This window comes from Salmo salar, chromosome 26, assembly GCF_965601325.2.
Source record: "Salmo salar chromosome 26, fSalSal1, whole genome shotgun sequence".
Taxonomy (NCBI): Eukaryota; Metazoa; Chordata; class Actinopteri; order Salmoniformes; family Salmonidae; genus Salmo; species Salmo salar.
In genome coordinates this window covers 17,228,892-17,243,178 of record NC_138316.1, presented here as the reverse complement: position 1 = coordinate 17,243,178, position 14,287 = coordinate 17,228,892, and the positions used below count along the sequence as shown (strand labels likewise).

At 44.6% G+C, this 14,287-nt stretch overlaps 1 protein-coding gene across 4 annotated transcripts in view; it reads left to right on the top strand.

Annotated features, from left to right (window-relative positions):
* Window positions 1-14,287, top strand: part of LOC106587230 (SH2 domain-containing adapter protein F) — a 112,402-nt gene that overhangs the window by 79,074 nt on the left and 19,041 nt on the right. For 3 of the 4 annotated variants that reach the window (XM_082969463.1, XM_082969462.1, XM_014175421.3), the window contains exon 3: window positions 4,439-4,654. In XM_082969463.1, coding sequence (XP_082825589.1) covers window positions 4,439-4,654 — 216 coding nt within the window. Of the gene's footprint in view, window positions 1-4,438; window positions 4,655-6,344; window positions 6,444-14,287 lie in introns of all 4 variants that reach the window. The other variant, XM_014175420.3, reaches the window with a different exon arrangement.

Below are 14,287 nucleotides of genomic sequence, written 5' to 3'. Positions count from 1 at the left end.
AGCTCCATTAGGCTCCGTGCTTCTCTCATTTTTCCGCAAGAGCTCCCTTGGGCTGCAAGGCAATTATGCAGTGGTGTGGCATAATATTTCATTCTCCTCACATTGCGTTACTCTATGGCTTCATACGGCCCAGGAGGAAGGGAGCTGGTTGCTAACGTTGTCCTGCTACTGGAAAGACATGGAGATGGATGAGGGGGGGGGGATAAGAGAGAGGAGGGAGACTTCTCAAGGGCATGATGGGCTGCTCTCTTCACTCACTGGATAGGTGGGAACACTATACAGCACTGCATAGAATTTGCATTTATACCCTGCCTTATGTCATTCATAAATGTCTCAGAGAGCGAGGGAAAGATACAGAGAGGAATGGAGTATGTTGAGAGTAATGGAGTGGAGCTAAGAGGGTGAGGGAGGGATATATAGGTGTTCCGTGGCGAGGCTGTTTATAGCTTTGGTGATGATGACGGCGGTCTGCATGCAGACAGACAGCCAGCCAGTCAGCCAGGCAGGCTACGATGTGCACAGTCACAGGTGCTCAGGCCCCCAGGCGCCTCTGCTTTCTCTTCCTCTCCACACGCTGTCAGCTCATCATCAGCTAGAGCAGGCTTTCATCACACCCAGCTCCCAACATGCACACAGGAGGCCCTGCTACACCTCCTATAGCTCTAAACCTGGAGCTACTGCTACTCACTATGGGTCATATGAGACTAGAGCTTTAACGTTATGAAGCCAGAGGGTGATCAGCATAGACAGACTCACAGATGCCTATTAGGGCTGGGCGGTATACCGTATTTTACTATATATTGATGCACAGACCGGTTTGGGTTTTTACTTTACCTTCTATAACAGTATTTGAAGGAGACTGAAAAGATTTAGCATGGGTCCTCAGGTCCTCAAATGGTTCTACAGCTGCACCATTGAGAGCATCCTGACTGGTTGCATCACTGCCTGGTATGGCAACTGCTCGGCCTCCGACCGCAAGGCACTACAGAGTAGAGGTCGACCGATTATGATTTTTCGATACCGATTATTGAAGGACCAGAAAGTCAATACCGATTAATCAGACGATTTTTTTGTTGTTGTTTTTTTACATTCGTTTTTATTATTTATTTATTTATTTGTAATAATGACAATTACAACAATACTGAAAGAACACTTATTTTAACTTAATATAATACATCAATAAAGTCAATTTAGCCTCAAATAAATAATGAAACATGTTCAATTTGGTTTAAATAATGCAAAAACAAAGTGTTGGAGAAGAAAGTAAAAGTGCAATATGTGCCATGTAAAAAAGCTAACGTTTAAGTTCCTTGCTCAGAACATGAGAACATATGAAAGCTGGTGGTTCCTTTTAACATGAGTCTTCAATATTCCCAGGTAAGAAGTTTTAGGTTGTAGTTATTATAGGAATTATAGGACTATTTCTCTCTATACGATTTGTATTTCATATACCTTTGACTATTGGATGTTCTTATAGGCACTTTAGTATTGCCAGTGTAACAGTATAGCTTCCGTCCCTCTCCTCGCTCCTACCTGGGCTCGAACCAGGAACACATCGACAAAAGACACCCTCGAAGCAGCGTTACCCATGTAGAGCAAGGGGAAACAACTACTCCAAGTCTCAGAGCGAGTGACGTTTGAAACGCTATTAGCGCGCACCCGGCTAACTAGCTAGCCATTTCACATCGGTTACACCAGCCTAATCTTGGGAGTTGACAGGCTTGAAGTCATAAACAGTGCAATGCATTGCGAAGGGCTGCTGGCAAAACACACGAAAGTGCTATTTTGAATGAATGCTTACGAGCCTGCTGCTGCCTACCATCGCACAGTCAGACTGCTCTATCAAATCATAGACTTAATTATAACATAATAACACACAGAAATACTAGCCTTAGGTCATTAATATGGTAGAATCCGGAAACTATCATCTCGAAAACAAAACGTTATTCCTGTTACATTGCACAACCTTCAATGGTATGTCATAATTACGTAAAATTCTGGCAAATTAGTTCACAACGAGCCAGGCGGCCCAAACTGTTGCATATACCCTGACTGCGTGCAATGAACGCAAAATTACACAATTTCACCTGGTTAATATTGCCTGCTAACCTGGATTTCTTTTAGCTAAATATGCAGGTTTAAAAATATATACTTCTGTGTATTGATTTTAAGAAAGGCATTGATGTTTATGGTTAGGTACAGTCGTGCAACGATTGTGCTTTTTTCGGAAATGCGTTTTTGTTAAATCATCCCCCGTTTGGCGAAGTCGGCTGTCTTTGTTAGGAAGAAATAGTCTTCACAGTTCGCAACGAGCCAGGCGGCCCAAACTGCTGCATATACCCTGACTCTGTTTGCAAGAGAAGTGACACATTTTCCCTAGTTAAAATAAATGTATGTTAGCAGGCAATATTAACTAAATATGCAGGTTTAAAAATATATACTTGTGTATTGATTTTAAGAAAGGCATTGATGTTTATGGTTGGAGCAACGTGTACCTAAGCGATTATATGCAACGCAGGACAGGCTAGATAAACTAGTAATATCATCAACCATGTGTAGTTAACTAGTGATTATGATTGATTGATTGTTTTTTATAAGATACGTTTAATGCTAGCTAGCAACTTACCTTGGCTTCTTATTGCATTTGCGTAACAGGCAGGCTCCTCGTGGAGTGCAATGTAAAGCAGGTGGTTAGAGCGTTGGACTAGTTAACCGTAAGGTTGCAAGATTGAATCCCTGAGCTGACAAGGTAAAAATCTGTCGTTCTGCCCCTGAACAAGGCAGTTAACCCACCGTTCCTAGGCCGTCATTGAAAATAAGAATGTGTTGTTAACTGACTTGCCTAGTTAAATAAAGGTCTAAAAAAATTGTTATGAAAACTTGAAATCAGCCCTAATTAATCGGCCATTCCGATTAATCGGTCGACCTCTACTACAGGGGGTAGTGCGAATGGCCCAGTACATCACTGGGGCCAAGCTTCCTATCATCCAGGACCTCTATACCAGGCTGTGTCAGAGGAAGGCCCTGCAAATTGTCAAAGACTTCAGCCACCCTAGTCATAGACTGTTCTCTCTGCTACCACACGGCAAGCGGTACCGGAGCACCAAGTCTTGGTCCAAGAGGCTTCTAAACAGCTTCTACCCCCAAGCCATAAGACTGCTGAACATCTAGATAAATCTATTCACATTGCCTCCCCCACCGCCCCCCCAAGCATTCTATAATTACAATATTAGTTTGTTTCTTACATCTGCAATCAGCTAGTTTGTATTTTCTTAGCAAGTTAAGCTTAATCGTGTTAGCCACTAACACTAATCACTAGTTAGCTTGGTAGCTAATAAAAAGTACTGAGTCAGTACAAATGTAGCTAGCTAATACAGCCTGATACAAGTGCTGGTGGAGGCCTACATCAGCATGTTGTTTGTGCAACAGTATCTTCTAAATCAAAGAGGAATAGGCGAAGCATGAATATGTTGGCTATATGAATAAAGATTTAATGTAGCCAAAGATTATAGGGTCCCATAGGAAACACGGAACATCACTTTGGTTCCTATCCTGTCACAATAACTCGTCCATGGCATATTTTTGCCCATATCGTGGCAGTGTGGAAATTATCTCATTTGAGTGCAGGAAATGCAGGAAATTATTTTAGGTTGAAGTTGAATTGAACAGAATAAACAATCAGAATGCAGACAGACCCATTGAAATCATTTAGAATATATGTGTTGCCTCCCTAGGGTCACGCACTACTCATAAAGAACATTTTCAACTTTTATTAATCAAAAACATAAAATACCGTCATACCGTGAAAAATACCATGATATATTTTGGCCATATCGCCCAGCCCTAATACCTATAGACCTGCCTCCATCACACACAGGCATCTGTAGCTGCCTCTCCTGATCATGTGTGGTCCCGTGTGGCTCAGTTGTGCATGGTGTTTGCAACGCCAGGGTTGTGGGTTCGATTCCCACGGGGGACGAGTACGGAGAAAAAATGTATGAAATGTATGCATTCACTACTGTAAGTCGCTCTGGATAAGAGCGTCTGCTAAATGACTAAAATGTAAATGTGTGTGCTGCTTGGCTATGCTAATCCCTGTTAGCAGGTATAGAGTTTGATTGGGTCAACACAGCAATAATTAACATGGCTGTTGGTGTCCCGTGTTTGGTTCTTCTCCCTCTCCTGGGTCTCAGGGGGTAGGTACGTAAAGAGACAGCTGGATCTCACTGCCCATGGTTAGCTGCATTTAGCCTACCTTGGAACATGGCTGTCTTAGTGTTGTATGTAGAGAAAATGATATTTTGGAAGTGAAACTGCTGATAAAAGCTGTTGGTTGGATTGTTCACATAAATATTCACATATACAGTCCCTTCGTATCGTTTTACCTTTACATCCACATTGACAGTCTATTAAATCTAACCCTCTTCTCCTTTGCCAGAGATCCGCGGTGGCCGGGGGCCTAAGGAGGGGTCACTGAGGTCGCTGCCCCTGTACGACACGCCCTACGAGCCAGCTGAGAACGGAGGGGATTCAGACGGCGAGCGTCCCCGCTGTCCCAGAGAGAGTCGGCTGCCGCAGGACGACGAGAGGCCCCCGGAGGAGTACGACCAGCCCTGGGAGTGGAAGAAAGAGCGCATCTCCAAGGCTTTCGCAGGTAGGATAGCACGTATGTAACACTCCTCTCCTCCTGCTCTACGTCCCCTACATTACTGTCACTCTGTGTCTGTTCTGCTGTCCCTCTCCATCCCACTAATTGACCAGGTACCCTTTTCCAGCACTAACCAATGTGATTACTGCTTCTTTCGTAGTTTCCGGTATCTTATCTTCAGAAAGGCATTGTTAATTTTAATTTTCTTCCCTCTCGTGAAGCATAACATCAAGTTAATTTGCAGGTGTCTGGTCTGCTGAGTGGGGCCTTTTTCTGGGTGTATGTCTAGTCTTTGGCAGTTATTGTCATGAATCTTGCCCTGGAGGCAGCTCTGCAGAGTGTGACTGTGCCAGCTCGTGACCAAAGTCATACCATCTGATTTTAAACATAACCTTACCTCTAACCTTAACCACACTGTCAACTGGAAATTTTAGTTAAGACCAGAAAGCTCATTTTAGTTTTCATACATTTTTACAATATATCCAATTTTGACTTTGCAGCTGTCCCATCTAGCAGAAATCGATCAGTTCCAGGGGAAGATTCATGACAATAAACGTCAACCTGCAGCTTGGGAGAGACCTATGGTGTATGGTAGTTAGGGGAGCATGACTGTGTTTGTCTGTTCTCATGCATTCATATACAGTATACACTACATATTCAAAAGTATGTGGACACTCCTTCAAATGAGTGGCCATTTCAGCCACACCCGTTGCCGACAGGTGTATAAAATCGAGCACACCACCATGCAATCTCCATAGACAAACATTGGCAATAGAATGGCCTTCTTGAAGATCACCATGCGCAATGCCAAGAGTCGGCGCAGTGGAAATGCGTTTTCTTGTGTGATGAATCACGCTTCACCATCTGGCAGTCCAACGGAGGAATCTGGGTTTGGAGAATGCTATGATAAGGAATCCTGTCCAAATGCATAGTGCCAACTGTAAGGTTCCAGTCAAGAGAAATCTTAACACTATAGTACACAATGACATTCTAGTCAATTCTGTGCTTTTGGGGGAGGCCCTTTCCTGTTTCAGCATGACAATGCCCCCATGCACAAAGCAAAGTCCATACAGAAATGATTTGTCGAGATTGGTGTGGAAGAACTTGACTGGCCTGCACAGAACCATGACCTCAACCCCATCAAACACCTTTTGGGATGAAATGGAACGCCGACTGCGAGCCAGGCCTAATCGCCCAACATCAGTGCCCGACCTCACTAATGCCCTTGTGGCTGAATGGAAGCAAGTCCCAGCAGCAATGTTCCAACATCGAGTGGAAAGCCTTCCCAGAAGAGTGGAGGTTGTTGTAGCAGCAAAGGGGGGGACCAACTCCATATTAATGCCCATGATTTTGGAATGCGATGTTCGACAAGCAGGTGTCCACATACTTTTGGTCATGTAGTGTATGTGTGCATGTATGTGTGCATCTGTCTGTCTCAATGTCTCTCAATGTTACTGAATGTCGACTGTGGTTTAGAGAGCTCCAGCATAGCTAACACAGCCATAACTGAACAGGGCTGTTCCAAGACAAACTCTGGCTTTGGAAGACAAAGACAAACAAACAAAAAGATTGGTGGAAAATCCAACACCTTTCCTCAATTTGAAACTATACTATACCAAATATTAAAAAATCCTTTAAAGGTTTTTTTTTACCTCTTCCTCCTTTTTTCTTGACCTTTTTTGTATTCTTTGAACAGCTCTGCTCTGTTCTGACTGCATTAGCTACAAGGGCTCTGTAAGTGGCAGTGGATCAGACCCAGAGACAAGGATGGACAACACCTCTAAATCCCTCACAGGTACCACTAACACACACCACCCTGGCTGGTCTGTCTCTGTCCCTCTGTTTCTATCTCCGTATTTACTCCGTCTACGTTTCTCTGTTTCATACTGCAGTACATGTGTGCGGTCTCTTTCAGCTGTTAGGAAAAACGGATGTTGCTTTCTTTCATTCATTTCTTTCCCCTCATTATTTTGTCTTTCATCCAGCACTAAGACGAGTTTATTTAGGATGCTATTTACAAACACTCCTCTCACATTATTTCTTTTGATGGTAATTAATTTCATTTGCACGGGATGTCAAAGTGATGTCTGCTGTGGGAGAACAGAGATAAGAGTGCTGAAGTTATCCTTCAAAGAGGAAGACTGGAGTTGCTTTGATTTATTGCATGTCTTCAACCTTTTTCTGTTCCATTCAGCCCATAATGATATCCCAGTGTTTGGTGGAGAGAGACTTCTCCTCTGACAATCTGTCATAAAACAGAGCTTTCTGAAAGAAGAATGCCTCCCTTCTCTCTTTCTCTCAGCGTGTGAAGACCTGGCTGCGAACTGGCTCTGCTCCAGACGTCTTGATCATCAAAAAGCTCAAGAACTTTATATGAAAGGGCCCCAGCTCTAACACTGTCTATAGACCTAGGTCTTAAAGGTGACAGCTCTGGTAGACTTTAGGTCTGATGCGTTATCTTCAATATCCAGGCTGTTTGAAGATGAGCTCATCATTGTCAGACCCCTGTAAGAAGTGTGTCGTCATTATGCGACCCTGGCGACTGCAGATGGACAGGTTGAATGAGCCAGTTCCTCATGCTCAGCCAGAAGTCTCAGATCACCCAGGACAGGTCATCGACCCAGGCCAAGGGTCAGGACAATGCACAGTCCCTTTCTTCTGGCTGTCACCTTAATGACTTGTCATCTGTTACCATCAGACCATTGGGTGTATTAGGAAGGTGCTTTCCACCTAGCTTCAGATATTGTGTATATGATGTGTTTTATATTCTGTTGGTGAAGTTAAATTGTTTGCATTTTAAACTCCCATTTGCATAGATGAATAATGATATTGTTCACTTCAGATTTCCTCGTGGTTTCCAGCCGCTTGAAGATGCCACATAGATGCTGTTTATATTTAGACGTTTGTATGCGGAATTAAAGTGTCAGCACGAAATATTAATGTTTAATGAAGAAAAATGCACCCCCCACAAATAGTGGAGAGTGGGTGTATAAGACGTATTAAACCAGCCCCATAATGTAGCTACCTTTCTCTCTCTAGCTGAACGCTGTAATGCCATCTGAATAAAGCACTGTTTGTCTTCATTAGAGCTTTCTAAAGGACAGAACTGTAATGCTGCCTGAATGTAAACCACCTCCTCTCCTTAGCTGTCCCTGCCGCGTGGGACTGCCTGCCTCCCTGCCTAGTGCATCTACACATACAGTACGTTGTTGGTTTTACAGGTCCTCGCTTATTATTCACTGTTGGGTTATCTCTTGACAGATATGCAATGGGATGTAAATTCCCTCCCTTGTTAGGGTGTTGGGAGGTTGTGTACATGCCGTTCGGTTAATCACTCATCCTCGCTGCTCCTCCCCCCCTTCCCCCTCGGGCGTTGACTTTGTGATGGATGAGACGGAGGGTTGAGGAGTGAGGAAGATCCATTAAAATTTGACCATATGAAGAGAGCCTCTGTGTGATAAGTGTTGGTGTGTGGTGGGGTTTTTGTGCGGCGAGGGCTTGTGGGGGTGCGGGTATACACACTTGCATGTGTATGTACAGTACGTGTGGGTGTCCATGTTCAATATGCACACCACACACACTAATACACCCAGACGTTGAACAGGCAGCCATTGGAAATCTGAGTAGTGCCTCATTGTGTCTGGCTCGAGAGCCCGTACTTAATCTGTAGGCCCTGTTGCTGGCTGTTAAACACCATTAAGTTGGCTGCTAGCCAGCGTAACCCAGTGCACTTACTGCAGGCGAGATAACAGGAGATGCTCTCAGAGCCCTAAGCCAGGTCCTGAGGAGCAACACACACCGCTTTATGGGTTTTTAATGACTCTTCAAGGACTTAATGACCCAGAGAAATCTGAAGCGCAAAACTCTTCTGTTCTTAAGTAAATCATTGAATCAGTTTCGTTACAGTAGTAATTGCTGCAGTGTGTTTAAAGGGGAGTTAAGAGTTGTTGGTGAGCCTGATCCATGCCCTGGCCCCATGGATTTGTCTCTCTCTCTGTGAAAGACCTGTCCCGTGTGATGGCCTGTCACTCCACAGTGCTTCATCCCCCCGGTCTGGCCTCCCCTCCGCTGCTCCACACCTGATAACCTCCCTGACAGGCCTCTTTCATGAGCCTCAAATGGCTCCACTGCCTTTGAACGCGCAGCCCGCTGCCTGTTATCTTTCACTCACACACGTTGGCCACCCAGCCCTAACCCCCACCTCCTCTCCCCCTGCACAGAGCGGGCGCTCTGCCAACCTGACCGTAGCTCTGCTCTCCCCTGGGAGCCCCGCTGGATGGCCAGCTGTGAGTCTAGGCAGAACGGGCACGCTGTCATCTCCCCTCCATCACTCGCTCGCTCGCTCACCTCCACTTTCATATTTTAATAGGAACAGATTCTCTTCTTCACAACGGATAAGTGTTGGGAGAGAGGGTTAGAGGGAGGTGGATGGTGATGCGATGGATACAACGTGCATTTCCTATGAAGTGGCATTTGGCGGTTTCTTCCACAATGAGTCGTGAACTAGTAGCTTCTGGTGATGGTGATATGAGAGCATCTGCAAAAGCAATTTTTGTTTTTCTGAGCTCTCCTCCATCTCCTAATAAATGCCATAAATATTGTAATCTACCAACTTATTTTGAATATGCATGCAATTAGCAGGGCAAATTAAGCAGAACTAAATGAAATGGCACAAGTGGGCCAGTGATTTATGTGGTATCGCTGTTTACACTGATGAAGTAGTGCTGCCTAATTAAAAGGACAAGGTAAACAAATACCTGTTGTAGAGACCTTTTAAAAAAAAATTGTCTAGAGCTTTATGGAATGACTTTCTTGGGCTCTCTCTCTCTCTCTTTCTCTCCATCTCTGTTTCTCATTCTCTTTATCACCAGTCAAAACTGGCACAAGACCGAACACACCACGTGACACAGTACCAGAATGTCACATGACTTGCCGGAAATCCACACACCACAGAGCTGTCAGGGCAGGATGATGTCACAGGAAGCTATGTCATTGTGTCTTTCTGTTCCTGTCCAACAAGTCCTGGCTCTGGCCAATGTTCAGTCAATTGGATGTTTGAAGCTTTGTGGATTTAGAATGGGATTGCACCCAACAGGTTAACTTCCCTCCTAAAATGCTCTCTCGCTCTGTGTGTCAACAGAATGTTTTGTGTACCGACATGGGCAAAGCTTATGTAATAGACGTATGGCGCATTGGTGAAATACCTCTTAAACACCAGTCATATAGAGATATCCTTCTGTCGACAAGTCCTGTACATACAGTAGTCATGATGATCTGTGTGTATGGCATACCCAGTGGTTAAATTGGTATTTGGGAGGTTGGGGGGGGGGGTATGATGTGTATATATATATAAAGTGCTGGTCCCATGTTTCATGAGCTGAAATAAAAGATCCCATAAATGTTCCATACGCCCAAAAATGATATTTCTCTCAGATTTTGTGCACATTTGTTTACATCCCTGTTAGTGAGCATTTTATCCTTTTGTAAAGATAATCCATTCACCTGACAGGTGTGAGGGGAGGGGGTATTTCTGTCTGTAATAAAGCCCTTTTGTGGGGGAAAAAATCATTCTGATTGGCTGGGCCTGGCTTCCCAGTGGGTGGGCCTATGCAGAGGCCCACACGTGGCTGCGCCCCTGCCCAGGGTTGTGAAATCTATAGATTAGGGCCTAATGAATTTTTTTCAATTGACTGATTTCCCTATATGAACTGTAATTCAGCAAAATCTTTGAAATTGTTGCATGTTGCTTTTATATTTTGTTACGTTAAGGGTACTAGCATAAATATATACTGATAAAAGCACATATCACAGCATATTACAGGTTGCGGATAGATCAACATTTTTGGGGGGGGGAGGGTGTGAAAGTGGGAAGGACATTGAAGAACATCCTACTCCAAAATGAATGAAAATAAAATGATACTGACAATATAATTTCCCCTCCAGAAATGAGCCCAATATAACTTTATTATTCCATATGATCAGGCATGTAAACTCAGGGGGGAAAAAAGAAACGTCCTCTCACTGTCAACTGCGTTTATTTTAAGCAAACTTAACATGTGTAAATATTTGTATGAACATAAAATTCAACAACTGAGACATACACTGAACAAGTTCCACAGACATGTGACTAACAGAAATTGAATGTGTCCCTGAACAAAGGGGGGGTCAAAATCAAAAGTAACAGTCAGTATCTGGTGTGGCCACCAGTTGCATTAACTACTGCAGTGCATCTCCTCCTCATGGACTGCACCAGATTTACCAGTTCTTGCTGTGAGATGTTACCCCACTCTTCCACCAAGGCACCTGCAAGTTCCTGGACATTTCTGGGGGGAATGGCTCTAGCCCTCACCCTCCGATCCAACAGGTCCCAGACGTGCTCAATGGGATTGAGATCCGGGCTCTTCGCTGGCCATGGCAGAACACTGACATCCCTGTCTTGCAGGAAATCACGCACAGAACGAGCAGTATGGATGGTGGCATTGTCAAGCTGGAGGGTCATGTCAGGATGAGCCTGCAGGAAGGGTACCACATGAGGGAGGAGGATGTCTTCCCTGTAACGCACAGCATTAAGATTGCCTGCAATGACAACAAGCTCAGTCCGATGATGCTGTGACACACCGCCCCAGACCATGACGGACCCTCCAGCTCCAAATCGATCCTGCTCCAGGGTACAGGCCTCGGTGTAACGCTCATTCATTTGACGGTAAACGCAAATCCGACCATCACCCCTGGTGAGACACAACTGCGACTTGTCAGTGAAGAGCAATTTTTGCCAGTCCTGTCTGGGCCAGCGACGGTGGGTTTGTGCCCATAGGTGACGTTGTTGCCGGTGATGTCTGGTGAGGACCTGCCTTACAACAGGCCTACAAGCCCTCAGTCCAGCCTCTCTCAGCCTATTGCTGACAGTCTGAGCACTGATGGAGGGATTGTGCGTTCCTGGTGTAACTCGGGCAGTTGTTGTTGCCATCCTGTACCTGTCCCGCAGGTGTGATGTTCGGATGTACCGATCCTGTGCAGGTGTTGTTACACGTGGTCTACCACTGCGAGGACGATCAGCTGTCCATCCTGTCTCCCTGTAATGCTGTCTTAGGCGTCTCACAGTACAGACATTGCAATTTATTGCCCTGGCCACATCTGCAGTCCTCATGCCTCCTTGCAGCATGGTTAAGGCACGTTCACGCAGATGAGCAGGGACCCTGGGCATCTTTCTTTTGGTGTTTTTCAGAGTCAGTAGAAATGCCTCTTTAGTGTCCTAAGTTTTTATAACTGTGACCTTAATTGCCTACCGTCTGTAAGCTGTTAGTGTCTTAATGACTGTTCCACAGGTGCATGTTCATTAATTGTTTACGGTTCATTGAACAAGCATGGGAAACAGTGTTTAAACCCTTTACAATGAAGATCTGTGAAGTTATTTGGATTTTTATGAATTATCTTTGAAAGACAGAGTCCTGAAAAGGGGACGTTTCTTTTTTTGCTGAGTTTGTTATTTAGCAATAATGATCACCTGAAGCAGCCCAACTGATGCAGCATAGTGGCTATAAATAAATAGGCTGGGGGTTACCCATTTACCCCATTGGGCTAATCATTAGCTAGATCACAAACTCTAAAGTCTAAACATTTGGCTATCTTGTTGCTAGTTATAGGAACATTATGACTTGAATGTCCCCCCCCAAAAAACATTCTCCTGTCACTCAGCCAAACAAGGATGATGTGCTCTGAATATAATGTAGACCTACCTATTACACCTGATCCGTGTTACATTTAGCCCCGCCCTTCCCTATGCATTCAATGCCATTGGTCCTCGCTAACGCGTATAAACCATCCATCTGCTCGCTAAGGCGTATAAACCATCCATCTGCTCGCTAACACACATAAACCATCCATCTGCTCAAAACTCTGGTTCTAAAACGGTGCATTTTACTCATTTATTAGATTTGAGGAACAAGTGTAGCCTAGTAACACTAGAAAGCTCAGTGATGCTCCTCTTTTAACAGTGGCCATCAACTGCTTTCAAAGGAGTGTCATACTATAGAATTTTGTAGTGAACTGTAGTACTACAGCATTCTCTGCAACAACAAAAAAACTGTAGCCAATACTATAGTAATGTTCACAAAAACACTACAGTTTTTTTAAAACTATACTGCAATTCAGTAGCCTTGTGGTTAGTGTGTGCACCCTGAGATTGGAAGGTTGGGAGTTTGATCCCTGGCCGAGTGATACCAAAGACTTTAAAAATGGTACCCGATGCGTCTCTGCTTGACACTCAGCATTAAGGAGATGGATAGGGGGTAAGGCCCTGCGATATAGACTAGTGTCCTGTCCAGGAGGTGTACTTGTACATCAAGCTGCCTCGTGCTCCTGCTCCTACAAGTGACCCGATCCTGTAGGTTCATGCTATACAACATTCGCAGAGTACGACCCTGCCTTACACAGGAAGCGGCGCAGGTCCTAATCCAGGCACTTGTCATCTCCCGTCTGGATTACTGCAACTCCCTGTTGGCGGGGCTCCCTGCCTGTGCCATTAAACCCCTACAGCTCATCCAGAACGCCGCAGCCCGTCTGGTGTTCAACCTTCCCAAGTTCTCTCACGTCACCCCACTCCTCCGCACACTCCACTGGCTTCCAGTTGAAGCTCGCATCTGCTACAAGACCATGGTGCTTGCCTACGGAGCTGTGAGGGGAACGGCACCTCCGTACCTTCAGGCTCTGATCAGGCCCTACACCCAAACAAGGGCACTGCATTCATCCACCTCTGGCCTGCTGGCCCCCCTACCTCTGCGGAAGCACAGTTCCCTCTCAGCCCAGTCAAAACTGTTCGCTGCTCTGGCACCCCAATGGTGGAACAAGCTCCCTCACGACGCCAGGACAGCGGAGTCAATCACCACCTTCCGGAGACACCTGAAACCCCACCTCTTTAAGGAATACCTAGGATAGGATATAGTAATCCTTCTAACCCCCCCCCCCCCCCAAAAAAAAAAATATATATAGATGTACTATTGTAAAGTGGTTGTTCCACTGGATATCATAAGGTGAATGCACCAATTTGTAAGTCGCTCTGGATAAGAGCGTCTGCTAAATGACGTAAATGTAAATATATATTGTGTTCCCTACAGGTTACAGAAAGAGCAGAAGCTTGAGCTATCCGTTCAGACCTCAGTTCAACCTACCTACAGGTTATGGAACATTTGCTCAGCAGGTTTCCTAAAGCAGAAAGCCTCCACTTCTAAGTCAAAGATAATAAAACAAAAACACGTTAGTAAATAATACAGTATACTACGGCCCACAAAAACACTACAGTAAATACTACAGTTTTCAACAATCTGCAAAAGCACTACATTAATTGCTTTAGTATATACTACAGTTATTTTACTACAGTATTTATACTATAGTTAACTATAATTTATACTATAGTATACTGTAGTATTTACAGTTAACTAAAGTGAATACTACATTAAAGTCAGCAAAAACACTACAGTGAATACTATAGTATTTTTTCATGTGGGTCTGCTGCTTCCATCCAATATGCCCTGGAGACATCAACATTCATCCTGACTGAGAGATAAGGTCCTGAAAATTGGTAGAATGGACTGTATAGTTGTAGAGAGAGACAGTGTAGAGCAGAGTAAACTGGGCTCTTTA